This window comes from Hippocampus bargibanti, linkage group LG17 (genome assembly GCF_051943395.1).
Source record: "Hippocampus bargibanti isolate YZ-2025 linkage group LG17, ASM5194339v1, whole genome shotgun sequence".
Classification (NCBI taxonomy): Eukaryota; Metazoa; Chordata; class Actinopteri; order Syngnathiformes; family Syngnathidae; genus Hippocampus; species Hippocampus bargibanti.
This window is the reverse complement of record NC_142750.1, coordinates 4,111,662-4,139,500: the sequence shown is the minus strand read 5'-3', so window position 1 is coordinate 4,139,500 and position 27,839 is coordinate 4,111,662. Positions and strand designations below refer to the sequence as shown.

At 39.5% G+C, this 27,839-nt stretch overlaps 4 protein-coding genes across 5 annotated transcripts; all 4 read left to right on the top strand.

Moving 5' to 3' along the window:
• The first annotated feature begins 486 nt into the window (after positions 1–486).
• On the top strand, positions 487–8,124 carry dcaf7 (ddb1 and cul4 associated factor 7). Of its 2 annotated transcripts, none has more exons than XM_089018388.1 (7): positions 487–1,477; positions 1,687–1,845; positions 2,116–2,227; positions 2,372–2,490; positions 3,517–3,726; positions 4,718–4,835; positions 5,959–8,124. In XM_089018388.1, exons 1-7 carry the CDS (start codon positions 1,340–1,342, stop codon positions 6,132–6,134), a joined length of 1,032 nt encoding a protein of 343 aa, XP_088874514.1. In that variant the 5' UTR covers positions 487–1,339; the 3' UTR covers positions 6,135–8,124. The 2 variants fall into 2 exon arrangements, with proteins under 2 accessions (XP_088874514.1, XP_088874515.1); XM_089018389.1 differs by having other exon boundaries at positions 493–1,477; positions 5,962–8,124.
• A 604-nt stretch (positions 8,125–8,728) lies between these two features.
• Positions 8,729–15,587, top strand: rusf1 (RUS family member 1). Its single transcript, XM_089019385.1, has 13 exons — positions 8,729–9,115; positions 9,190–9,267; positions 9,918–10,032; positions 10,929–10,974; positions 11,195–11,227; positions 11,346–11,451; positions 12,043–12,144; positions 13,499–13,569; positions 13,639–13,823; positions 14,063–14,120; positions 15,032–15,096; positions 15,172–15,348; positions 15,418–15,587. Exons 1-13 carry the CDS (start codon positions 8,969–8,971, stop codon positions 15,501–15,503), a joined length of 1,269 nt encoding a protein of 422 aa, XP_088875511.1. The 5' UTR covers positions 8,729–8,968; the 3' UTR covers positions 15,504–15,587.
• A 1,162-nt stretch (positions 15,588–16,749) lies between these two features.
• Positions 16,750–22,643, top strand: LOC148885300 (uncharacterized). The gene is given in 11 exon segments (XM_089019488.1): positions 16,750–16,899; positions 16,959–17,160; positions 18,243–18,275; positions 18,365–18,592; positions 19,832–19,849; positions 19,851–19,886; positions 21,012–21,044; positions 21,115–21,348; positions 21,412–21,515; positions 22,276–22,441; positions 22,505–22,643. Coding segments are annotated over 11 exon segments (1,191 nt in total). The 5' UTR covers positions 16,750–16,834; the 3' UTR covers positions 22,577–22,643.
• A 1,219-nt stretch (positions 22,644–23,862) lies between these two features.
• Positions 23,863–27,822, top strand: LOC148885299 (elongin-B-like). The gene is made up of 4 exons (XM_089017927.1): positions 23,863–23,959; positions 25,385–25,519; positions 26,057–26,165; positions 27,064–27,822. The coding sequence occupies exons 1-4, from the start codon at positions 23,957–23,959 to the stop codon at positions 27,174–27,176; spliced, it is 360 nt and encodes a 119-aa protein (XP_088874053.1). The 5' UTR covers positions 23,863–23,956; the 3' UTR covers positions 27,177–27,822.
• The last annotated feature ends 17 nt before the right edge of the window (positions 27,823–27,839 follow it).

Below are 27,839 nucleotides of genomic sequence, written 5' to 3'. Positions count from 1 at the left end.
TATAGTAAGGTGAAAAAAATGACAATGTATATATAGTAAGGCATTTTTAGCCCGAAAGAAAACGACCATGTATAGTCGGGCATTTTTTTGGTAGGAATAAAAACGATCATGTACTGTATATAGTAAGGTGTTTTTAGCCGGAAAAAAAATTACCATGTACATTAAGGTGTTTTAGCCCCAAAAAAAGACCATGTATAGTAAGGCATTTCTAGCTGGAAAAAATGACCATGTATAGTAAGGCGTTTCTAGACCGGAAAAAAATGACCATGTACTGTACGGTAAGGCATTTTTTGCCCGAAAAAAACGACCATGTATAGTAAGGCGTTTCTAGCCCAAAAAAATGACAATGTACATGTACTGTGCCCCAAAAAAAACGACCATGTATAGTCGGGCATTTTTGCCCCAAAAAATACGAACATGTATAGTCGGGCATTTTTGCCCCAAAAAAAACCGACCATGTATAGTCGGGCATTTTTACCCCGAAAAACAAAACAACCATGTGTAGCGGTTAATGACCGTGTATGGTAAGGCCTTACTATACTCATTTTTCTGGGGTCAAAAACGCCTTATTATACATGGTCGTTTTATTAAAAGGCCTATACCTAGATTCAAACCCTGTTCTTCCCACTGCGATGTTGATGCCATCACCAGGGGACCACTGCTGCTGCACTGCTTTCCCTATCTCAGAAGTAACAAATCATAAAGGACTTGATACAATAGGTGGTTTAAAATAAAAAAAGACCAGGATTTGAACAACTATCCACTGCACTTGTAAAACAACACAGTAACCACTTGACAACAGTAGCCCGGAAGTAGGACCCGCAAAAAGTTTTCATATAGTCGTATTTTAAAACAAATTTACATGCAAGCTTTACTATACACATTTTTTTCAGCCTTTCAGCCTCGTTTTTTTTCGGGCTAAAAATGCATTACTATACATGGTCGTTGTTTTTTTTTGGCACTAAAATTTCTAAACTATTTATGGGCTAAAAATGCCTTACTATGCAAAACATTTAGAATCTAAATGATTGTTGATGTGAAAGAAAAACTGAAATTTTCCTCAAACATAGCTCGTAATTTTACAGACGTAAGCGGAAGTCGCCCACTACTCGTCCGCTAGCTTGACAGCTTTGTCGTTTCAAGCGAGCTATGGCTGGCATGCTTTGTTGACTTAAGTGGCCGTTATATTGTATTATCTTAAAGTTTTCGCGACGCCGACCACTACTTCATTTTCTATTAGTTATTCTTACGGGTTGAACAAAAGTGGTCTCAGTCTTTTCCCGAGGGGAGTCTTTTTCGCGGTTGGCTAACGCGAACGTGTTAGCTCCGCTCAGCTAGGATGTCGCTGCACGGAAAGAGAAAAGAAATCTACAAATACGAGGCGCCATGGACGGTCTACGCAATGAATTGGAGCGTGAGGCCGGACAAACGCTTTCGCTTGGCTCTTGGAAGCTTTGTGGAAGAATACAACAACAAGGTTTGAGAATGGTTTATAATATTTCAATTATGGGATGTTTGATAAAGCCCCGGGCTAAAGATAACATCGCTGTATATGCTAATGATAAAATTGTGCAGCGAGCACAAATGCGTCATCAAAATGTGTCATTTCACCGACATAAGTGTCAGGTAACGTTACCTTACACCCCGAATTAAACGAATTTCTATTATTATTGTATCTGCGTTTAGGTCCAGCTGGTGGGACTCGAAGAAGAAAGCTCTGAGTTCGTGTGCAGGAACACCTTTGACCACCCGTACCCCACCACCAAGATCATGTGGATCCCGGATACCAAGGGGGTCTACCCGGACCTGTTGGCCACCAGCGGGGACTACCTGCGCATCTGGAGGGTATGTTGGCCTAACTTACTGTGGCCCACTTCCCTTGTCTGTTTGTGTTTTGTTTCCCTGACATCACAGAGGAATAGCGGGATAATAACCATAAAACAACAACAAAATGTAGGGATGTGACAACATTTTTCAATAATAATTCATCAGCAGAACAACAGCAGAAGCTGCTTAACATGAACAGCTATCATATACAGGACATAAAGCAGTCACAAAAATAGTAGAAAGCACCAGAATATATAAAAAGTTTTGAAAATGTCATTCACATTACAGGTCAGCGACACAGAAACACGTCTTGAATGTTTGCTTAACAACAACAAGAACTCAGACTTCTGTGCGCCGCTTACGTCGTTTGACTGGAATGAAGTGGACCCTAACCTGCTGGGTAAGAAGAAAAAATAATAATAATAATAAATTTCATTTTGAAGCGCCTTTCAAAACTCTCATGATCACTTTACAGTCACAGGATAATTTTTTCTATCTCGGGCACGATCTTACCGAAATAAGATGTTTACTACCATTTGTACAGGCACATCAAGCATCGACACCACCTGCACCATTTGGGGGCTGGAGACAGGGCAGGTTCTTGGCCGCGTCAATTTGGTGTCAGGACACGTCAAAACACAACTTATCGCCCATGACAAGGAGGTAAGTGTGATCTAGGCTTTACAGATACTCCCCACCTTACGAACAAGATACGTTCCGAGCGGTCGTTCGTATGGTGAATTTGTTCGTAAGTTGCTTCAGTGCTATATTTTGTATGGAATGTATGTTTAAGGTTTATATAAGTAAGTTTAAGGCTTGTAGGAAAGTATGATGTACAGACACTCCCCACCTTACGAACAAGATACGGTCGTTCGTAAGGTGAATTTGTTCGTAAGTTGCTTCAGTGCTATATTATGGATGAAATGTATGTTGAAGTCAAACACTGACGGTCTTCAGTAGGCCATGACTGAAGTTGCTGGCACGTCATTATTGAATGACGTGCCAGGAGCCATTACTTTTTGTTATGCATCGCGTCCTGGAGCCTCAACTGGGAAAGGGGATTTCTGCCCCGCCCACATACTCTCCGCAGCCAATCGCAAGCGAGCTCGGATGGAAAAAAGGCGCGCCATAATAAATCTAATTTACAGCATCTCTGTCCAAACATTTTTCGACATACCGTTTGTCGTAACTCGAATGTTCGTAAGTTGGGGAGCGTCTGTATAAGTATGTTGTATAAGTAACCTGTATTGGTTTGCACTGAAAAATAAACATTTAATAAAATATAAGCTATATAAAGATATGTACATGTACAACTGGAGAGAATACTACATATGTTACTACAAAAATGTTTGTATTTACCGTTTTTCGTAACTTGAATATTCGTAAGTTGAGGATCGTCTGTATAAGTATGTTTAAGGCTTGTATAAGTAACCTGTATAGGTATGTACTGAAAAATAAACATTTAATAACATATATGCTCTCTAAAGACATGTACATGTACAACTGGAGAGAATACTACATATGTTACTACAAAAATGTTCGTATTTACCGTTTTTCGTAGCTCTTATGTTCGTCAGTTTGGGAGCGTCTGTATCCATTTTACCTGCTTCTTGTAATCAAAACGTTTTCTTGCGGACGTGCCATTTCGCCCAACTCAAATGTATTCATGTCATTCTCTCTCCGCGTTAGGTGTACGACATCGCCTTCAGCCGAGCAGGCGGCGGTCGCGACATGTTTGCCTCGGTGGGGGCCGACGGCTCGGTGCGCATGTTCGACCTGCGTCACTTGGAGCACAGCACCATCATCTACGAGGACCCCCAGCACCACCCGTTGCTGCGCCTTTGCTGGAACAAGCAAGACCCCAACTATTTGGCCACCATGGCCATGGATGGCATGGAGGTCAATGTTTTCCCGTTTCAAACAAGTTTAGCAGAGCAAATTAGCTAGCATCAAAAAATGTTAATATTAGCATAATTGAAAATTAAATTACAGGTAACATCCGAGTTACGACCGGCGTGATTTACGACCATCCGTACTTACGACCACGATCGCCACACCCTTTTTTATGCTACGATTGGCAATGCAACGCGCAAGCAGGCGGCAACGCGTACTACAATTTTGGCCAACCAACATATCACACACTTGCACAGCAATCTACTGCGTGACTACACTCAATACAGTAGTTATACAGTGCAGATACCGTCTCGGCAACATCTCCTGTAGTACTGTATACTGCTTTTTTCCTTCTGTGTTCGCCCAAGTCCGAGCGTGTGTGTCGGGCGACCTTTTCTGGTCGTTAGCAGGGAGAGCAGGGTAAGTTTAACATTCACAACAAACAGTTTTATATACATTACAGGTACAGTAATACAGTAATAAAATTGATAATATGAAATATAAAATGATAAAAACGACACAAAAAGTTAAGTATAACATGTATAAATGAACTGTACAGTAAACAGTTTTGTATACATTACAGGTACAGTTATGCTGTAATAAAAATCGATAATACGAAATATAAAATGATAAAAATGACACTAAAAGTTATCATATTTATAAATGAACTGTAAAGTTTGATATGTAATAATATTCAATAGAAAACGTTCTTTTAAAAACAACAGATTGACATCGTATACTAAATGTCACGTCGGCCATTTTGAATGGATTTCGACTTACGACCGTTTGACTTACGACCGTTTTGTCGGACCGGAACCCGGTCGTAACTGGGATGTTACCTGTATTTGTAAAATGTGTTTTCAGGACTATTATCGCCATTTGATGTTTACATCCTGACACTATTGAAAACTGAATTGCCTTTTAATAATTTTGACCCTAAAATGTTGACGCCAGTGCGCCTTCTAACAAATCTTTGTTTTGGTTTGCGCGTAAAAAGGTCGTGATCCTCGACGTGCGTGTGCCGTGCACGCCGGTGGCTCGCCTCAACAACCACCGCGCCTGCGTCAATGGCATCGCCTGGGCGCCGCACTCCTCATGTCACATCTGCACCGCAGGTAAATCACACACCGACATGTTTTTTTGTTCATTTTTTTTGTATTACTCCTTGAAAGTATAAGTACAGGGATGCGCCTGGGCGGCGATTTTGCGGTATTTTGACAGCCATTGGCGTAACGTTGGAACTCCAGCGTGCCAGCACCGGCACAAATCTATTACGATTAGCGCATATTGCTACATGATCTGCGCCACATATGACATACTTCTGTTAAAATAGCTAAATGGAAAGGATAGCTATTAGCTGTCTAGCTGACTGGCTGTTAGATGGCTAGCTGTTGACGATCTGGCTATCTATTAGCTACTTATTAGCTATACATTAGCAATCTGTCTAGCTATTAGCTGTCTAGCCGGCTGTCTCTAAGCTGGCTAGCTGTTGGCTATCTGGCTATCTATTAGCTCTTTATTAGCTATCCATTAGCTAGCTGGCTGGAAGCTGTCGAGCTGGCTAGCTGTTGGCTATCTGACTATTAGCTATTTATTTGCTATCCATTAGCTAGCTTGCTATTAGCTGACTGGCTGTTGGCTATCTGGCTATCTATTTGGTATTTATTTGCTATCTATTCGCTAGCTAGCTCGCTTTCTATCTATTTGAGTTACTTCAGGGTTGAGTGAACGCTGGCGCTGTGTGTCCTTGAGAGCTTTGAAAGGCGCTTAAAATGTAATGTATTTATTATTATTATTATTAGAAAAACAAATTTTAGTCAAAAATGTTTTTTTTCATTTGCAATTTAGAACTAGCAAGCTTTAATTACTGTATTTTGATTTATTTCAATCAGTTTAGTTTCCTTCGCAATTATTTTTTTTAACTTCAAGATGGTGCCATGAGACTGGCTGCCTTTACAGCAGCTCCCGTATTTTTTTTTTTCTGCTGTGAAACTTAAATGTCTCCACTGTGAGACAAATAAAGGCTCATTTAATCTCATCTAGTTAAATCAGGCCCCATCAATTTTAGAATGTGGCCCCTTTTTAGACAAAAGAGATTAACTCTGAACCACACGCTGCTTCACCAAATCACAAGACGAGTTTGTACTGAAAACAAAAACATGTATTCTACCTCTCGTTTGTTTTTTGTTTTTTCTTCCCCCCCTTTGTTTGTTTGTTTGTTTTTTTTCCCTCCCGCGGTAGCCGACGACCACCAGGCACTGATCTGGGACATCCAGCAGATGCCGCGAGCCATCGAGGACCCCATCTTGGCATACACGGCCGAGGGCGAGATCAACAATGTGCAGTGGGCCTCCACGCAGCCCGACTGGATCGCCATCTGCTACAACAATTGTCTGGAGATCTTACGCGTTTGAATTGGGGAGGAAGGGCTTTTTTTTCCTCCCTGTGGACTTTTGAGTGAACTTTTTTCGAGTGTATGTAGAGTGATACCTCGGTTTAGGAACCCCTTGGCTTACGAACTTTTCGGTTTACGAACGTTAAATTTATGAAAAGTTTACCTTGGCATACGAACTATTTTTCGAGATACACACGGAGCTGCCACAATGAGTGATGTGTCGTTCGCGTACGAGCCCGTTCTTTTAACAACAAAACGGCAGCCGATTGTTTTTGTCCTCTATTCCCGCCCCCAGTCGTCGGTTAAAGCCACGTGATTGGTCAAGAACGCAGCAGTGAAGGTGGGGGGGGGGGGTTACAGACAGAGAGAGAGTGAAACCGTTCTCAAACAAAGAAAATGGCGACCAACATTTTTTTTGTCCTCTATTCCCCGCCCTAAGTCTTCGGTTAAAGCCACATGATTGGTCAAGAACGCAGCAGTGAGGGGAGGTGGTTTAAACATTAAAGAGACAGGCAGACGACAGTGAGAGAGTTTCAGCTTTGATAGTTCAAAGGCAGACTGTGGACTGCAAGGTTAAAATATCCCATCAATCAGGCTCCACAAACAACCCGCACAAGCCATCTGTACACTCGATGCAAAAAGCTATTAACCTACCTAAACAGAACACAATTGATGAGGAACTAGATAAAACTATCAGAGAGAAAGCACCTACAAGGGATCATTCCTCAAGATGGTGAAAGAAGGTTACATCCCTCATCAAGTGTTTAATGCTGATGAAACCGGCCATTCCATTCCATCAAGCCATCAACGACCATCACAAAGGTAAATAAAATGACTTCATTATATAGTAGTTTATTTCTTTAATTATAATACCATAGCACATTTATTATACATAATATAAGGTATCTTTTGTGTAGTTTTAAGAAAATTAAAAAGTAGAAAATTATGTTTTATGGGGACCTGGGAACGGATTATTCTCATTTTAATGGTTTCCTATGGGAAATTATTTTTTGGAATACACTTCGCCTTACACACTGTCTGGAAACCAATTAAGTTCGTAAGCCAAGGTATCACTGTACTGTTTTTGCAATAAGCCTGGCTTTTTTTTTTTGTCTGTGATATCCTTCTTCTTTGTCTTTTTCTCCTCGGTGTGTTCCAGCTCTGTATTTATTGTGCTCTCCAAGTAGATATATTTCACACTGAGGAGCTTCAGTTCCACACTAACCCAAAAAGGAATAATTGCGCCACAAGATTTGGGATGGAAAAATTTCCATTCACTAAAATTGTCTTTTTGAAGATTAGTCAACATTCACCAGTAGAAAGTGTGTCATTTTTGAGAGCCGAAAGTCTAATAAATACAATTTTAAAATGCTCTTTCACAGAATTTGCCAATGAGAAGTGTAATGTTAAAGTGGTTAATTCATTGAACATAAATTTTAACAGCTAATTCTCTTTACAATTATCAATAATGTAGTTTAGGTAAGAGTTTTGAAAGGCGCTTAGAAATGAAATGTATTATTAGCTAGCTAGCTATTAACTAGCTATCAGCTAGCTTTCTATCTATTTGAGTTATTCCGGATTGAGTGAACGCTGGCGCGTGTGGCTGCCGCTGCTCACCCACAGAAAAAAAAACTGATCCCGTCACTAAAGTGACCTTGAGAATTTTGAAAGGCGCTTATAAATGAATTTTTTTATTATCATTATTATGTAATGGGCCAGCATATTTGACTTTTATTTTATCCTTGAAGGAAAATCTCAATTATTTCTTCAAGTGGGTTTTTTAAAATCACCTTTTTTGAAAGAGTCTAATTTGTTTTCTTTAAAATTTTCATTTCTCCTGAACTATAATTGTAAATATTTTTTTCTTCGTGGGAAATGCAACAGTTGTCTTAAAACTACATTTTTCCACCTTAGAAAATGACTTTTTTTAATCCGATGGTTCCTTTTCCGTGTGTCCCTGATATTTCCTTGGTATTGTAGTGCTTGGAACTAAAATATTTGTGAGATGATCTTCATATTTTGGTTTGTTTGTGTTGCAAAGATGGAATACAGATTCCACCTAGTTTTGCCACTTTCACCCTTTTCAAATGACAGCAGCAACTTCAGACATGTTTCATTTCTTTGTCAAGTCATTTTGCTCATTTCATAATTTCCATAATACTTTTTGTTCTCTCACACGTCAAGATGGTGTCTTTGTAGCATGCCATTACTAGACAAGGGGAGGGAGGTGTACATAAATATAAATATATCCAGCTAAAATGTCACATAGCAAAGTGGTCAAGTTGTAGGCTGTTTTTTCTGCATTAGGTCCTATGGAATTTGCGTTAATAATAAATTGTATTACTCCATTTATGAACTCTGTAGTGTCTATTTTCTATGTATTAAACCATGTTCTTCATTCATACGTGTTTTCGTTTATTTTTGTTCATTTATTCAAAATCGAACCGGGTCTATGAAAAGAGCCGGAATTTCCATCACTACAGTATTTGGATGTTCCAACCGACGCCGAGGAAAAATGCACAATTGGCAGATAACCATTAACGTCATAAAACCCCGCCCTGATTTTACAATTGACCAATCAGGACTCATCGAGTATGGCAAGGCGGAAAAAAAACAAGGAAGTAGAAAGGGAGAGCCGCTTGACGTGTCGTTCTTTTTCTTTTAAATGTCTTGAACAATGTTTTTTATAAAGATTTTACACGTCATCATTTTATTGCGTTTTCGTAAAAGATAACCCGCTTGGATAGTAGTGTTAAGCAAAACCAAGTGTGATTGTGCTATCGATATCTATCGACACCAATTGAGATCGAAAATTGGATACACGTATTTCAGTGTTACGTGCATATAGCAAAAATGGAGGAGTGCGGTGCCCTTTTAGCCACCGAGAGGTATGGCAGTGGCGAATCTTGGCAGTATGTTGTAAAAGATGCAGCCATGGAGAGGAGAAAGGTCGGCAGGGAAGCTGAAACCAGAGGAAATTCCTTCGTTGCTCTTTTTAAAGTAAGGAAGACTTACGAAAAAATGTTTAGTTTTATTATATTATCTTGAATTTGTTAATTTTTCATATATTCCAGAGCGCATTTTTGCCTCAAGGGTATCCTGACAGTGTGAGTGGAGACTACTTGCAGTACCAGTTTTGGGATACTGTGCAGGTGAAGTACTATAATAATAATAATAATAATAATAATAATAATAATAATAATAATAATAATACATTTTATTTGTAAGCGCCTTTAAAAACGCTCAAGGTCACTTTAGTCACAGGATCAGTTCTTCCGTGGGTGAGCAGCGGCAGCCACATGCACCAGCGTACACTCAACCCGGAATAACTCAAACAAATAAAAAGCTAGCTAGCTAGCTATTAGATAGTTAATAAGTAGCCAGCCGTATTTGTGTTGTCATATTATTTGTTATTTATTTATGTTGTTGGCTATCTATTACATATCTATTGGATTGGATTTGCCTTTATTAGTTATGGCAGTGGAGAAATTTACATTTCACAGCAGCAAAGCGATGAAAGGAATGAGCGGTGTCGTCTTGAAGTCAAAAGAAAAAAAAACTAAATAACAAATAATATGACAACACAAAGACACAGAGTCATTCATTCTTATACACTTTCTGTACCCTCTTTGTTACATGAAGCGGTTCTAGATGAAAGAGGAGAGGATCAAAGCGATTGTGAGGGCTTTTGGGGAGCATCTGGTAGAATCACCCCCCTCAACACTATCAACACGCCTTCTCCAGTATCAATAATGAAATTTGAATTTTGACATCCCTAATAGTCAACATCATTCTCCTTCAGGCCTTCTCCAGTTCTCTGTCAGGAACCCTGGCGACCCAGGCGTCACTCAGAGGTGTCGGTGTGGGAAATAAGGAAGCCACAGTGGCTGCGGCTACTGTCACCTGGCTTCTCAGAGGTAATTACAATATACAGTAAAGTCTCGTTATATCGATATCGGATATATCGATAGTCCCGGTTATATCGATACTATTTCTATGCACGCACGGAGAAAATTACATGCAAACAGGGTCGGATATATCGATAGTCCCGGTTATATCGATATTTTTTCGGACTCCCTTGAATATCGATATAACGAGACTTTACTGTATATTGTTGTACTTATTGTATAGTGACTAGTGATGGGAATTCCGGCTCTTTTCAGAGAGCCGATTCTTTTGGCTCAGCTCACTAAAAAGATCCGGCTCTTATGGCTCCCAAATGGCTCCTCAGTTTTTTTTTTTTTTTTTTTTTTTTTGCTTAAATGAACTCACTACCAAAAATCATGTAACATTATGTGAAAAATGAATTACTCATGTAAAAAATACACTATCAAATATTTTTATTTATATGGCTTGATTTATATGTGCACAGAGAGCAACCACTAACTTTCACTTTCCATGTGGTTACTCTGGTCTGATGATCAGCTATCAGTAACTTGCTTTTCATATTAATAATGCTATCATACCAACTACTAAAATATATAATAATTGAATAATAATAACAGCATAATGTGATATTATTTGTCCACCAGTCGACGCTAACGTCCCCCCCACCTTCTCCTCACTGCTGCCTGTGTCTGTAATTCTCCCCTCCCTCCTCTATCACGGATATCGACCAATCACGTGCGGCTTTAACCGAAAACTGTGGGCGGGGAATACAGGACAAAAAAAGTCGGCTCCCATTTCCGGCTCCTTGTTAGGAACCGGCTCTCTTCGTTCACTTCAGACATCCGGGCTCCAAGAACCGGCTCGTTTGTGAACGACACATCACTCATAGTGACACCTTTCAATTGTCATGTTTTTCTTTTCTCAGATGGAACCAGCATGTTGGGAAGGATTATCTTCGCTTGGCTAAAAGGGTAAAGTCACGTTTGGTCTTGCCATCTCAAACAAGTCTCTCTTTAATACACTCCGGGTTTCATTGATCTTCTTGTGAGCACTAGTAACCTAAAATGCAAGAAATTGTCGAAAATGGAAGATGAAGACCAAGGACTATGCTCAAACTGATTAAAAAAAAAACATCCAACTACATTTGTCCATCTAGTGAAAACTTTAAACATGTTGTTGTTAATCTTTCAGACACAAGTTGGATTCTGAGGCCAAAAAATGGAGGTATGCTTCATACATTTTATTATTATTATTATTATTATTATTATTATTATTATTATTATTATTATTATTATTATTATTATTATTATTATGGACTAACCCAGTTTCAATGTTTGTCAAGGCTTTTTGCAGATATTCTTAATGACATTGCCATGTTTGTGGAAATACTGGCCCCATTTTTTCCTGGTTGGTTCATCTTGATTATGTGCACGACGGGTATTTTCAAGGTAAATCAAATAGAGGTAGTAAACATGAAATGGCTGAAGCTACTATTTCATTACAGCTAGTTCGATTTGTCACTGTATATACAGGTAACATCCGACTTACGACCAGCTTGACTTATGACCACCCGTACTTAACGAGCACGACCTCTCTCTCCCGGCAAATTGGCGTTTTCGTGTTTATTATGTTTGTTAAAGTCATTATAAGTGCCTTGCACGCTGGGTCCGAGAGGACAGTCATTTCATCTGTATTGTATGTCATGCATATTAGCATATTTGACGATAAATCTGACTTTGACTAAAAACCCTATTTGTAAAATTTTAATGATACGCCCGGCACCGCTACGCGCTAGCAGGCCGACAACGCGTACGACAATTTTGGCCAGCCAGCATCTCACTCTCGCACAGCAATTGACCGTGTTAGCCTCCGAGTCTCTATCCAACATTTTGAATGGATTTCAACTTACAACCATTTCGACTTACAACCGTTTGGTCGGAACGGAAATTGGTCGTAAGTAGGATGTAACCTGTATTTATTTTTTTTTTGTAATTCTGTAATTTCTTTTTTCATTCATCGTCAAAACGTGTTCTCTCCAGTCGGTGGTCGGGGTGGCTGGCGGGGCCACCAGAGCTGCTCTGACTGTCCATCAAGCTCGTCGAGACAACATGGCAGACATCTCCGCCAAAGATGGCAGTCAGGTCCTTTGAACGTTCCGTGAAATGTTTCCGAGTAATCGTATATGTGTCAAGGTACAGCACCGAGTTCCAACACGGAATTGGTCAGGTCGGAGGCAGGAAGTGTACCTGCCTTGCACTTCATAAACAAACTGTTCTAACTGGCTCGTGGATGTCCGAGAATACCTTTGGATTGGATTGGCTTAGCCTTTATTCGTCTCGCAGTGGAAAAATTTACATTTCACAGCAGCAAAGTGATGAATTGAAGAGGAAAGAAAAGTAAGTAGATAAACAAAATACAGAAGCTGGCACTCTCTCGGCGGCCATCTTGAAGTCAAAACTACCAAAAAAAACCAGCATGATGAAGATGGCGACAGCTCCTGTATTTTGTTTTTCCACTTCTTTCTTTCCTTTCCTCTTCCTTTCGTAACTTTGCTGCTGTGTTACTTCCGGGTAGAGTAAACGCATGGCGCCAATGGCTGCCGCTGCTCACCCACACACAAAAAAAATCCAGTGACTGTAAAGTGTCCTTGAGAGTTTTGAAAGGCGCTTAGAAATTAATCGTATTATTATTAACAAATAATGTGACACAACACAAAAGACACAGACAGCCATTCAATTGGAATCAGTTTCTGCACCCTCTTTGTTGTATGAAGGGGTTCTAGGTGAAAGAGGAGAGGATCAAAACGTCCTTTTCACCAGTGGATCAAGGACGTCATGGTGAAATGTGCACGTCTGCTACAAGCTAAATGTTGAAAGCAAACACAAAGCTGTAGCATCCATTGATGAAAAGAGATTGTCTCACATCTCCGATTCCACATACCGTGATACCTTGGCTTACGAACTTAATTGGTTCCCAGACAGTGTGTGTAAGGCGTAAAGTGTGTATCCCAAAAATTAGTTTCCCATAGGAAACCAGTAAAATGAGAATAATCAGTTCCCAGGTCCCCATAAAACACAATTTTCTACTTTCTAATTTTCTAAGCCTTAAAACTACACGAAATATACCTTATTTTATGTATAATAAATGTGTTATAGTATTATAATTAAATGACACCTGGCCACTCATTGTGGCAGCTCCGTGTGTATCACGAAAAATAGTTTGTATGCCAAGGTAAAATTTTCATAAATTTAACATTTGTAAACCGAAAGGTTCGTAAACCAAGGGGTTCGTAAACCGACACATCACTGCGTTGTAAATCCGCTTCAATTCCAAGCCGCGACAGGTCCACATACGCATCGGCGCTCTGCGCATTTTGGACAATGCTCTTGCATTGCCTCAAATATGACTCGTTACCGTAACTATTACTTTTGAAATTGCAGTCACAACCCAATGAATATTTGATATGTCTTATCACAATATGTACGGTAATTCCAGGAGACTTTGGTGAATCTAGCCGGACTCTTGGTCAGTTTGATTCTCATTCCACTCGTCACGGACAACCCGGTGTAAGTCCGAAGCGACCAGTTGTAATCTGAATACAGATATTCATTCCTTTTTTTTCCCCCTCCCACTAGATTGACCATCAGCCTGTTCTTCCTCTTCACCGCCCTACATTTGTTCGCCAACTACCAGGCGGTGCGTTCAGTCATCATGGAAACCCTCAACGAGGCACGGCTCGCCATCGTGATGCGACGTTTTTTGCGAGACGGATATATCCCAACGCCACTTGAAGCCAATCGGGAAGAACCTGTCTTTTTGGGTACAAAAAAAAAACCATTATATATACAATAAAGTCTCGTTATATCGATATCGGATATATCGATAGTCCCGGTTATATCGATTATATCTGAGATACATCGGATATATCGATAGTCCCGGTTATATCGATATTTTTTCGGACTCCCTTGAATATCGATATAACGAGACTTTACTGTATATATATTTTCTGATGATTGTGGCAGTAATAATTCTAACTGTAGTGTTTTTTTTTCCACTTAGAGTTTAGGAAAACATTACCTATTAAACTTGGTGTGAGTCTTCAGGAAGTTGTGCAAAGGTAACCCTCAATTTATTTTCTACTTTTGAAACATATTTTTGTGTCACTTTAGGAACGTTGGAATTACTCTTGAAATGTTTGTGTACATAAAAATTCTATGAGATGACGTGAGATCAGATGAGCCTCCATTTAGTTTAGTTGAATCAACTATTTTATTATTTACCATTAATTTTTGGGTTTGTGGTTCTGTGTATTGTTCTTTTAATCGTAAAGTGTCCTCGGGTATTCTGAAAGGTGCTTGTGAATTAAATGTATTGTTTAATAATAGATAGATAGACAATAATACATGATAGACAATGATAGACTGATAGTCAATGATAGACTGATAGATAGACAATGATAGACAGATTGACAATGATTGACATAGACTGATAGACAATGATAGACAGAGACAGATGGACAATGATAGACAGAGACATATAGACAATGATAGACAGGGACCGATAGACAATGATACACAGATAGATGATGATAGACAATGATAGACAGATAGACAATGATAGACAGGGACCGATAGACAATGATAGACAGATAAACAATGATAGACAGAGACATATAGACAATGATAGACAGGGACAGATAGACAATGATAGACAGATAGATGATGATAGACAATGATAGACAGATAGACAATGATAGATAGACTGCAAGAGTAGCAAACTTCTTTCTTTCCTTTCCTCTTTCATAACTTTGCTGCTGCGTTACTTCTGGGTAGAGTGAACGCTGGCGCGAATGGCTGCCGCTGCTCACCCGCACAAAAAAAATATTTAAATAAATGTTATCCGGTGACTGTAAAGTGTCCTTGAGAGTTTTGAAAGGCGCTTAGAAATTAAATGTATTATTATTATTATTATTATTATTATTATTATTATTATTATTATTATAACAATTTGACATCATATTTCCCTCAGCCCGCAGCAGTTCCGTTTGGCTTTAATGAGAAAGGACTACCCCTTCCTGATAGGCATTACAAACGGTATGAAAATATTTCTTTTAAAAAGTGGCCTTCCTCAATGCATCTTAAATGTCTTTTTTTTTTTTTATATTTCAGGCTGCGTACAGGTGTGTTTGTCAGCGCACGCGCACACGCGAGATGAAATCAGAGCCACGTGTCAAGCGATTTGGCTCAGTGATAGGTTGAGTCCATCGGGAAAATGTCAAGATTTCTGGGAAATGGTGGACAAGAGTTATCTGTTGTTCGACACCGAATTTGACCGTTTTCACAAAGGTGAGTCGACGTGCGAATCGGGATTAACTGCTGTTGTGTGGTTGATAAAACGATGGATTTGTTTGACAGGCGTTGAAGCTGCCGGTTGGGATGTGACGAGAACATTGTTGGACTGGGATGAGTGGAGGCTGGAGTGGAAGCCTAAAATCAAATGAAAATGCACACAGATGTCCGCTAGTCAGAAAGATTAAATAAATCTGTCCACTAACCTATTATTTTATTTCTGAAAAATGAACTTTTTTCAGTGTTCGTGTGAAAGTAATTAAAAAAGCACTATAGAAAGTTGGCATTGCCCAACAAAGGCTGCTATTTTATCATTCATCCAGGATGGTTGTTTAAGAATAGACTATTGAACCTTGAGAGTTTTGAAAGGCGCTTATAAATCAAATGTATTATTATTATTATTATTATTATTATTATTATTATTATTATTGTGGTTACTACCTGGCTGGCTATCTAGCTAGCTACCTAGGTGGCTATCTATTAGCTATCTGGCTGGCTCGCTAGCTATCTAGCTGGCTATCTATTAGTGATACGGCTACCTAGCTAGCTGTCTATCTATTAGCTATATATTAGCTAGCTAGCTTTCTATCTATTTGAGTTACTTCCGGGTCTAGTGAATGCTGGCGCGTGTGGCTGCCGCTGCTCACCCACAAAAAAACTTATCCTGTGACTGAAAAGCGACCTTGAGAGTTTTGAAAGGCGCTTATAAACCAAATGTATTATTATTATTATTATTATTATTATTATTATTATTATTATTATTAGTAGTAGTAGTTGTAGTAGTATTATTATTAAACCACAGGTAGATTAAGTCAAAAACAAACTGTTGGTGAATATGGCAATAGTTATCTAATATATTTACATTTTACAAAGCATACTAGTGAAGTTTACTTTTACAGTATGTGTGAAAATTAAAAAAAATTGAGTGGTTTAAATAATACATTATGGGTGAATTATACTGTCAAACTACGAATGTGAATGACGTGGCTCAATATGAATCCCAAGTCTTCAGATTGGCCTAAAACAACAACGGCGAAAGTTACAATTTTGTCGTATTTAACTAAATCTGTATTTAGAAATGTGCTTTATGAATATTAATTTTAATACGCTTCTCCTGTACTCGTGGCAGGCTGTGTATGACCCATAGGGGGCGTTATTAATCTGAAACAATCGAATAAAGAAACGAAGAAAAGTCGTACCTACAACTTCCTTCAGACGGCCCTCTCTGGCCACAAGCTTGTATAAATAAATACGGGTAAGTTTTCATTTCTCTCAAGTAAAAAAAATATTGTAAATATATTTGGAAACTAAGAACCCGTCAGCCTATTTTATATATTTATTTTAAGTCGAACCAGGGAAAACTGTAATCATTCTTAATTTGAAAAGCGGATGTGTGCGACGCAAAATGTTCTAACTTGATAGGTTATGCTAGCAAAACAAACACGACATCAATTAGCATTAGCGCGGTAATGTTTTGATCAAAATGGGTCGCTATAAGTGTGCGTACGAGTGTGAACACTCCGACGATGCTGACGAGAAGTATTTCAAGTGAGTTTGGCATACCACTTTATCTTAAATCCAATTTCAAAAACAAATGTGTTTCATAGGTTCCCAATGTGCAACGAACGACGCCTGAAGAAATGGCTCGCCAATATGAAGTGGAAGGACTGGACGCCTTCACGCTTTTCTGTGCTGTGTAGTAAACACTTTGAGGAGCAACATTTGGACAGAAGTGGCAAATGTGTTCAGCTTCGGGAAGATGCCGTGCCCACAATATTCCTTCCTCAAGACGAAGCCAGCAAAACGAAGGTTTGTGAAGGAAGCGTTTGGAATGAAACATCAATGCAATGTGTCTAAAGTTGAAAATGCGTACAGTGCTCCATCCCTCAGGGTCAGCTATGAGATTTTACCCCAAGTGGAGAAGTTTAATTTTATTGTATTTTATTTTTATTTATTTTTTTTTGCCGATTCAATGCCACCGTTCCACTCGCGCAACATAACGACAAAAAATGTCTGAGTTTTTGACTGAGGCCCAGAAATGTCGACATTAACTCTATCACTGGCATTCCCCAAATGTATTCGGGAATTGAAAAGCATGACGTGGAGCGCCATTCCTGAATTTTTCTTGTGGGGGTGCAGATAAAGCGCTGGTCAGACCTCTGGCATTTTTCCCCACTTCCACCACGGGGCAGCATTTGACTTTTGTCCATGTTAGCGCTTTGTTACAGCGGAAGCTGTTGTTAAAGCATGAAAAAAAAATCCGTATGTATGTATTGTATTGTATTCTATTTTGTATATCAGCCCCCATTTCATGCTCAGATAACTCTACATCAATATAATTTAGGAATTAAGTTTTTTTCAATGGAAAAGGAATAAAAAATTGGTAAAATTAATTTAAATCTAATTGTTATTCCGGGTTGAGTGAAAGCTGGCTCGTGTTGTTAGCTATCGAGCGAGCTAGCTATTTGCTATCTATTAGCTGTCTAGCTAGCTGGCTATTTGTTATCTATTAGCTAGCTAGCTATCTTTCTATCTATTTGAGTAATTTCAGGTTGAGTGAACGCTGGCGCATGTGGCTGCCACTGCTCACCCACAGAAAAATGTATCCTGTGACTGTAAAGTGACCTTGAGAGTTTTGAAAGGTGCTTAGAAATGAAATGTATTATTATTATTATTATTAAATTCACAAACGAGGGTAGGATGGAGCGGATGATTGATAGCTGCAAACTTTTCATCTGTCTATTTTGGCTTAGTACTTTTTGGCTAGTTCTGAGCCAAAAGGCAAAGTTCTTACTTGACCCATCTATCTACATTCCCAACATCACAATATTTAATTCTTCAGTAAAGTCATGTTTTTAATCGAATAAATAGTGTGACTCATCTCATTTTAGACACCCAGCATTTCAAGAGGACGGAAAAAAAAGGTAAACTTGCCTGTTATGTCATCAAATTACACCACTCATAGACTTGGATTCATTGTTTGTTTGTTTTTTTCTCATCTCGCTTATGACAGCAAATGAGCAGCAAAGCCTGGCAGACGAGTTCGAATATGCCCTCGACGACCACGACCACAATGGATGACCTGCCAGATGAAGAAGAATTTGTGAATGCAGAAGTGGACGTGGATGTAAACGTGGAGGAACAGGAGGAGGCGGTCAGGTGGAGGATTATCATGGACCCGAGCTTTGTCAAAATTACATCTTTACCTCATTTCTTCCATGGAGATTACTGTGCCAAACAGGTGATGCACATAATTCATGCACACTAATTCAAATACTTCCAATATCCATTTTTATTGACAATGACAAATCATATTCTCCCACGTCCCTTAATACAACTATTAAGTTCCACTTGTTCAAATACAACTACAGTGATACCTTAGCTGACGAACTTTTCGCTTTACGAACGTTAAATTTCGCGAGAATATAATCTTGGCATACAAACTATTTTTTGGGAAACACACCGCAATGAGTGATGTGTCATTCGCGAACGAGCCGGTTCTTGGAGCTCCGAACAAGAAGCTTGAAATGGCAGCCGACTTTTTTTGTCCTTTATTCCCCACCCACCGGTCTTCGGTTAAAGCCGCACGTGATTGGTCAAGATCCGTGTTAAAGGAGGGAGGGGACACACGCAGCAGTGAGGGGGAGGGGTTACAGAAACACAGGGGTGCACATGAACAGGAAATGCAGACGACAGAGCTTGAAACAAAAAACAAAAGTGAAATGATGAGAAAATGGATAGAAAACACAGTGAAATTTGGACTAGTTTCAACTTTGACTGCAAGGTTAAAATATCCCATCGATCAGGCTCCACAAATAACCCGCACAAGCCATCTGTACAATTTGAGGAGTAGACAAGCAAGGGAACCAGCTATTAATGAAGTTTCTTGTGTGTCTGCTTGCATCTGTTGCTGTTGCAATATCACAACTTCCAAGATGTACAACCCAGAGCTCCTTGAGACACTTTATGCAAAAAGCTATCCATTCCATCAAGCCATCAACGACCATCACAAAGGTAAATAAAACGACTTTATTCTACTGTGCAATTTATTTCTTTAATTACAATACCATAGCACATTTATTATACATAAAACATGGTATATTGTGTGTAGTTTTAAGGTTTATTTAGTTGAAAATTATGTTTTATGGGAGCTGGGAACGGATTATTCTCATTTCTATGGCTTCCTATGGGAAATTAACGTTTGGAAAACCACACTTTTCGCCTTACACACACTTTCTGGGAACCAATTAAGTTTGTAAACCAAGGTATCACTGTAGTTATTCTACTAATCCTCCTACCACTTCTACTAATACTACTTATTCTTGTACTACTATACTACTCTCACTACTGCTGCTGCTATACCACAATTATTTATCACCCAATCAACTTTGACTACAACTCTTTCTTCCACTACTACCACTACTACTTTTACGACAACTGCTCCATCAATCATTTTTATACGTATTTGTTTTGTTCTCAGCAGCATGTGCAGTGGGCGCCCTGACACAGATATGCTTACGACCTCCACCAATGAGGTTTGTTTGCAATTTTTCTTAAATTAACTCATTCACTGCCATTCCCGAATTTACTCAAGAATTGAAAATATGACATAGAGCGCCATTGCCGAATTTGTTCGGGTTTTGGTTTTTCATGCTTGGGTGCCGATAATGCGCTGGGCATGGCCTATGGCCATGTTTTTTTCTTTTCCACAAGGGGTCAGCATTCCCCTTTTTTTCCATGTTAGCGCTAAGTTCCAGCTTCAGCTGTTGTTAAAGCGCTATATAAACCCAATATACATTTATTGCATTGTATTTTGGACATCTGCCCTCATTTCAAGATCATATAACTCCAGACCCATATAACTTAGGAATTAACTATTTCTTTTCTGATGAAAGAAGAGACTCAAAGGTTCTTTCGCTGCCTTGAATGTGTACGACAACTTCAACGGGGAGCGTGCGGGCGTCTTCCACAACGTCATCCGTTGCGGTACATTTACCCATGGTGCATTGCGGTATTTACATTGGATGGTTGCAATATGAGATAGCCACAATTAGTTTCAGCAAACTGCTGTTAATAATTTGAATTTAGTGGCTAATGGGAATGATTTTAGAACTTTTGTAGCACGTTGGAAATCTTAAAAGCCTATGTTGCATAAAACAGCAAAACCCTTCACTCAATCGCCATGGTGGGGTGAGGTTCAATTTAGATCGTTCCTACAACCGACTTCTTAGGCAACATATGCTTAGTTATGCTGATGAAGTGATACCAGTTCAAAAGGGGCAATCAGGCCAGTCGTAGACCATACTCAGGCAGGACAATAGAAGTAATCAGTGTAGCCTCAGGGAATAGTCCTCTGCCCCCCCCCCAACCTGAGAGCAGGGACCTATCATAGCAGAGTCTGGCACCGCCACGTCTGGACAGTCGGGATAAATATATATTGGGCCAAAGCTACCAGCACACATTTTTAGTTCGCTGACGAAGCCTCTTAGATAAGAAGCGAAACATCCGACGCCTTCAAAGAAGTACAGATGACGGCTGAAGAAACCTTTTCATCGATGGACAACTCTTGTACGACTCAGAGCTTACATAGACGTACCATGACAATACTTTGATTTTAACGAATATTAATATTCGCTAATGTTTTGTTGTCTCTTCCATAGACAGATGGCCTAAATCCTAAAAATGTGATTGAGGTGAGTTTTTTTAACAAATTATATAATATAATTCATATTTTCCTAAATTTGGACTGCGATTTGGTATCAGGTGACTGCGGCATGGCAGTGGCTTGGTTTAGACATACGGGGTCCTCTACCGCTGACGTACAACGGCCACAAATACGTGGTGACATTAAGCGACTACTACTCCAAGTGGGTGGAGGCAACGGCCGTGCCGTTCTTTCTACCCACGCACGTTGCCAAGCACATCGCCGATGCCATTGGCCACTTCGCTTTACCACTGCGGATCCTGTCGAGGTTGCCCCGCCAAGTCATCGACCAGGTGAGTGATGTCACACGGTGAACGTCAAGCAAAGAAATAAACATTGTCTGTCAATGATGTCAGATTAATCAAGAACTTGGCAGACAGCTGACAACCGGCGTGGCCCTCGTAATACAACATCCGCACACCGGCGCAATTGATTCGAACACACAGCAGATGATTGACAGGTTTGTATTATGGCTCAAGTACTAATAATAGCTATCTATTCGCTAGCTAATGGCTACCTGTTCGCTAGCTAATGGCTATCTGTTCGCTGGCTAGTAGTTATCTATTCGCTAGCTATTGGCTATCTATTCGCTAGCTAATGGCTATCTCTTCGCTGGCTAATGGCTATCTATTCGCTAGCTATTAGCTATCTATTCGCTAGCTAGCTATTTGAGTTACTTCCGGGTTGAGTGAACGCTGGCGCGTGTGGCTGCCGCTGCTCGCCCACAGAAAAAAACTTATCCTATGACTGTAAAGTGACCTTGAGAGTTTTGAAAGGTGCTTACAAATAAATTGTTATTATTATTATTATGTTTATTATTATTATTATTATGATTATATGTTTATTATTATTATTATTATTAACTTCAAATGATAGAAAGCTAGCTCGCTAGCGAATAGATCGATAGCTACAGTAGATAGCTAATACAGTAAATAGCTACCTAAATAGCTAGCCAGTGAGATAGCTAATAGATAGATAGCCATATCGCTAGCTAATAGATAGCTAGCTAGATATCCCTATTTCTATTTACTTCCGGGTTGAGTAAACGCTGGCGCGTGTGTCTGCCGCTGTTCACCCACAGAAAAACTTATCCTGTGACTGAAAAGTGTCCTTGAGAGGCGCGTATAAATCAAATGTATTATTATTATTATTATTTCATAATGAGGGGGATAATGAAGACTTGTTTTGTTGTTTTTGTTTTGTATTCTGTTGGTTTCAAGCATGGTGAATGATCTGGTGGCTGAACACGCAACCGACTGGGACATCTTCCTTCCCGCTAAGGTGTTCACTTTATGCTTCCAAGAACATTCTCACACCAAAGAAAGACCTTTTGCGCTACTCTGCTGCCGCGATTCTGAACTCGTCCACTCTCCACTAGAACTGCCCGTAAGTTTGAATATGTAAGCAGCGTCTTAAAATGATCTTAAAATGTCCGCTCTTGTCTCTCAGTACACAGATGCACAGATCCAAGAAAGTGCTTTCCTCGTGCGACACGGAACAGCACCCATGACACAAATTTGAGTTGTTTTTATTGATGCACAAGTAATCCTCACTTATAAAAAAAAATAAAACTTTTATTTTGAAACAATTTTCAAGTCATTCACTTTTTTTCCCACAATGTAAATCAACTGAGAATTTGGGGATCGTTAACTTGCAGTCGCCTTGTGGTCATACTTAAAGGGCAACCGATGCCTCCCGACAAGTTGTGTTCATAATTTGTAAAATCACTTCAAATGACTTCTACTGAGCGTATTTTACAAAGATTCCACGACATATAGCTATATTTTACGTTTTAAGACTCGCGCTGAATATTCAGGAAGTCTTGTTTTTGAGTTGGTGACGAGTCCGTACGTGACGTCATGAAAGGACCGCCCCCTGACCGAAAAAAGACACCTTGTAGCAGTCCTTCCATCACGTCAATGTATTTCGCTGTACATGTTTGGTCTGAGAACCGTGTTGCACCCGAAAGCCGCCAGAAGAGGGCATCCAAGCTCCATATAAGGAATTTATCAGCCTGTGGAAGCGGAGGTGGCTACTGGAGGTCGCCATTTTGTGCCTCTTTTTTTGGGTGAGAGATTTTCCCCCAATGTTGCCTCAAAATGGCACTTATAATTCTTTTATCGATTGTAAACATGTATGATTTCCTCTTCAGAACTATTTGAATTATATTCATAACTGGATGTGTAACAAGAAAGCATATTCTCCGAATCTGAAGCCATTGTTTTGATTTTAGAGCAAGGAAAGGCGTATTGGCGGGACTTTCTGAAAATGCCCAATTCGCAGCTCAATTTTTTGCAGATTTTAAACACTTTAAGTCGTTTTTATAGGTGTTTTGCATTTGACTAAAATATACTGCGTGTTTTGGGTATTTTAGATGCTATAAAAAGTTTTTCTGGTGTCAGTTAAAAAGCAAAAAATTGACGTCGGTTGTCCTTTAAGTGAATATACAGTATTTTCAATCAAGTTAAAACAAATATGAATGAGGAAATAGAGCTGCTACGTTTGAACACGTGACAAACATTTACACATTGAAAGAAAACACGCATATGTGACGTCATAGAAATGAAGCCTCCGTTCGACGCATCGTTTCTTCATGAATGCGTGGTTGCATTCATGACGAGCCGGAACATCTCCCACTCGTTTTTTCATACAAATGACACTAATTTAATACTGATCCATAAACATTAATGCGTTGATAACTTAAGTACCAATTAACATTCATTAAGGTCGCCGAGATTTCAACGCGAAGCATTTGCTAAGAAGCTCCGTGGCCAAAGTGTTCAATTGAAAATTCCGACGATCCATCTGATAATTTGAACGCGGCATCAGCTGTCGCTGTGCAATTGAGGCGTTTTTTTTCCTTCTTTTTTTCTGTTCTCACTGTGCAGTCGACCATTCGACATGGTGAGTGCATTAAATACACGCTGTTTACATTTTATAGCTTCGTCGGCAAAAACACAATATTTTGGTCCTATCTGGAATGTTTTTTATGTGTTTTTTAAAATCACGTCCGAGAGGAAAGCGAGTGTGTCATCAACAAGACTACGTCCACAAGGCTCGCTTTGTTTGGCTAACGGGGGTGATAGCTTCTCAACGTTGGTCAGTGATTGATAATCGATAACTTTGCAATATTAATAAATCATTTCGCCAGTGATAACGCATCGTGAAAGCGAAACTTGAGCGTCTTTTCGTATGAAGCCGTTTTTCGACTAGTGTCCATGACAACAACTACAACTAGCTTAATTTGGCAGTTTAGTAATCCCTTCAAAATCAACAATGGTCTATTAACGTGATTGAATAACTCGTACGTAAAACAGGCTCGATCCGTTCGAAAAAAAATAATCTTGAGATGAATTGCTGTACGAAACTTTAGTTTCTGTATGTGTCAACGTTGGGCTAAGACTTAGCAATTTAGCTCGTCATGATGACCCTACAAACGCCTTTGGCCCTCGAAACATCTCACAACGCGTATCCATATACAGATAGCTATCGTAATCGAACTCGGTTTTCTTGTAGATAGTCAACTTCTATAACATTTTACAATCTAACAGCTGCCACCGGTTAAAAAGCGTTTACCAAGTTGCCAAATACACGGCTAGCTTCATGCTAAGCTAATTCGCGTTACATTTGATAAACACTTAGTTTCAGTCTTAGTGCGATCATCGCAATTTAATGTCATTTAAACTCATGGCATGACAAATGTTACGCATTTGTGTTTTGTGAACCACTGGTTACATAGTTTTTTTTTATTCGTTGTGTTTCAGGAATGTGACATGAAAGTTAAAGTCAATGTAGCAAATTGGTGGAGCGATTTGTTTGGTTTATTCCGATAAGGAACGATACTCCGGCATGGTAGTTTTATTGAATGTTTCTTTTTATTCTTAATGTCATTATTATTTCATTCTAAATGCTATGCTTTGGTAATATTCTATTTGGTAACTTCTGCCTGAGCCACAGTTGTTTGGCAATAACCTGTAAAAAAAAAAAAAAAAACATTTATTTGGAATAACTCTGATCGTCTTTACTGTATTGCAGATTAATGCTTGTTATTTGTTTTAAAAGATACATGTTTTAAATGCATTCATTTTTGCTCGTATTTATTTTATTTTACAATTGTACAAACAAAGGAAGCTTTGCAGTGCAGTACTGTCGTCTTGCGGCCACTGACTGTCGTTGCAATTGTATGGGATCTATCAAATTGCATTCTTCTCTTTTACGCAGTTAAGATTCATTTCCTGCTAAAAGCATTGTGGTTGAGTCATCAGAAAACCCAAAAGATAAAAAAACGCAACAAAAATGGAGATAGATGTCTTGACTTATGTCTGCCAGGATGTGTTCCTAATGATCCGGCGTCACAAGACGACCATCTTCACCGATGCCAAAGAGTCCACATCTGTATACGAGCTTAAGCGCATTGTTGAAGGCATCCTCAAGAGGCCACCTGAGGACCAGAGGCTTTACAAGGTAAATTCACAAAGATCGAAGATTATTTTGTTTTTATTTTTTTGTTAAAAACACAAAATGATGGAGAACCACACTGATCACTTCCTCCCTCCACCTCTGTGTGCCCACCCAACCCGTCTCAGCATGATGGGGGACAGGGCTTTCAGCTGCTCTGCCCCCAAACTCAATTCCTCCCAACATTCGGAACATCGATTCTCTTCCCACCTTCAAATCCCATCTCAAAACCCAACTGTTTAGAATTGCATTTTCTGTGTAGCTCTTTCTCTTGTTTCTATTTATAACTGTATTTTATTTATTGTATTCTATTTGTGATTGTATTTTATTTATTAATAATTTATTCAAAATAATTTATTAATACCTGTGCTTGTCTGTGACTAAAGTGTCCTTGGGAGCTTTGAAAGGCGCTTAAAATGTAATGTATTATTATTGCTCAACAATGCCTGTTTTGTTATGAAAATACATTTTGCATTTATTTGGCTAAGCGCGGCTTTATTAACATTTTGGGGCCACTTATCTGTTGTGATTTTTGTTGTTCAGGACGACATGGAGCTGGAAGACATGCAGACACTCGGGAATTGTGGCTTCACCAACCAGACGGCACGGCCTCAATCCCCCGGCACCGTGGGTTTAGCTTTCCGGCTTAGCGGTAAAAAAACTTTGTATTGTTGTTGTTGTTGTTCCATCAGGTGTGTTCGTCGTGTGTGTTGGTGGTCTTAAAGGACAACCGACGCCTCTGGACAAGTTGCGTCCATAATTTGTAAAATCACTTCAAATTACTTCTACTGAGCGTATTTTACAAAGACTCCACGACATATAGCTATATTTTACGTTTTATGACGCGTGCTGTATATTCAGGAAGTCTTGTTTTTGAGTTGATGACGATCCCCTAAGAGACGTCACGGAAGGAACGCCCCTGACCGAGAAAGCGACACACAATGCATTTTGGGTACTTTGTTTGGTCAGAAAATTTCGTGTTGATCCGTGTAATGGCAAAATTAGAAGGAAAACACATAAATAACGCAATGGTGAATTGTTGTGTGTTGCACCAAGACTGCTATTTGATACTAGTTGACACAAATTCCCAGCAGACAAATCAGCCCATTTCCAACGGAGCTTGGGCACCATCTTGTGCATTTTATGGGAGCTACATTGGAGTCCAGACGCCTCAAAATGATCCGGAAGGACTCCTTTAATCGATTGCAAACATTTATGCTTTCCTCTTCAGAACTATTGGAATCACATTCATAACTGGATGAGGAACAAGAAAGCATCTACGAATCGAAAGCCATTGTTTTGATTCTCGAGCAAGGCAAGACGTCATGGCGTGACGTCACGAACAAGGGGGCGGGACCTTCTGAAACTCGCCATTTTGAAGTCGTTTCGGGACACTTTAAGTCATTTTTATTGGTGTTTTGCATTTCACTAAAAATATCAGCCTGTGTGTTTTGGGTATTTTAAATGCTATAAAACGTTTTTCTGATGTCAGTTAGGAAACAAAAAAATGGTGTCGGTTGTCCTTTAAATTTCAACTTGTCTTCCTGTAGATGATTCATTCGAGCAGCTGAGGATGGAGCCGTTCTCAACCCCTCCTGAGCTTCCGGACGTCATGAAGCCGCAGGACTCGAGCAGCACAGGCAATGAGCAAGCCGTCCAGTGAGGGGGGGGGGGGGACACAGGAAATCCACAGGGGTGGCGTGAAGCGGGGAGAATTTGGGGACGAGGACTACAAGATCTGCAGTTGGACAGAAGCAAATGACAGGTTGTTGTTATTGTTCTGTGTGGGGGGGCAGGGGGAGTGGTGCGTTTGTGTGCATGCTAGAAAATGTTGTCACAACCCAGATTGGTCGCAACACTGTCACCTGCTCAACACCCAAGCATCGTACCTCCTATTTAATTATTTTTGAGCTGTCCTTGGGCTGCCTGACTTCACTGTGAGTGTTTTTTTTTTTTTTGTAGTTTACTGGCTTCAATGATGGCGTTAGCAGGAGAGACCTTTTTACGCTTTTGATCAAATTGTTCAGATTTCACTCCTTTGTTTGGCCCAAATCATTTGCTTTTGCCATTCCAAGCAAAAAAAAAGTAAAAAAAAAACATTTCCTACAAGTACATAGATCATTTTTAATCCCCAAAAAACATTTAATTAGGCCGGAATATTGAGATGAAGTATTGTATGCTTGTTTTTCTCTGTTGGGTCCTCATTGTTTACTCCACAAGCTTATCAAATCAAGGTTTGTGTTTACTCAGATGCTGATTTTTTTCGTCCCCTCAAATTAAAACAAGAAATAAACACTTGAAAAGTGAAAGTATTTATTTATAGTGG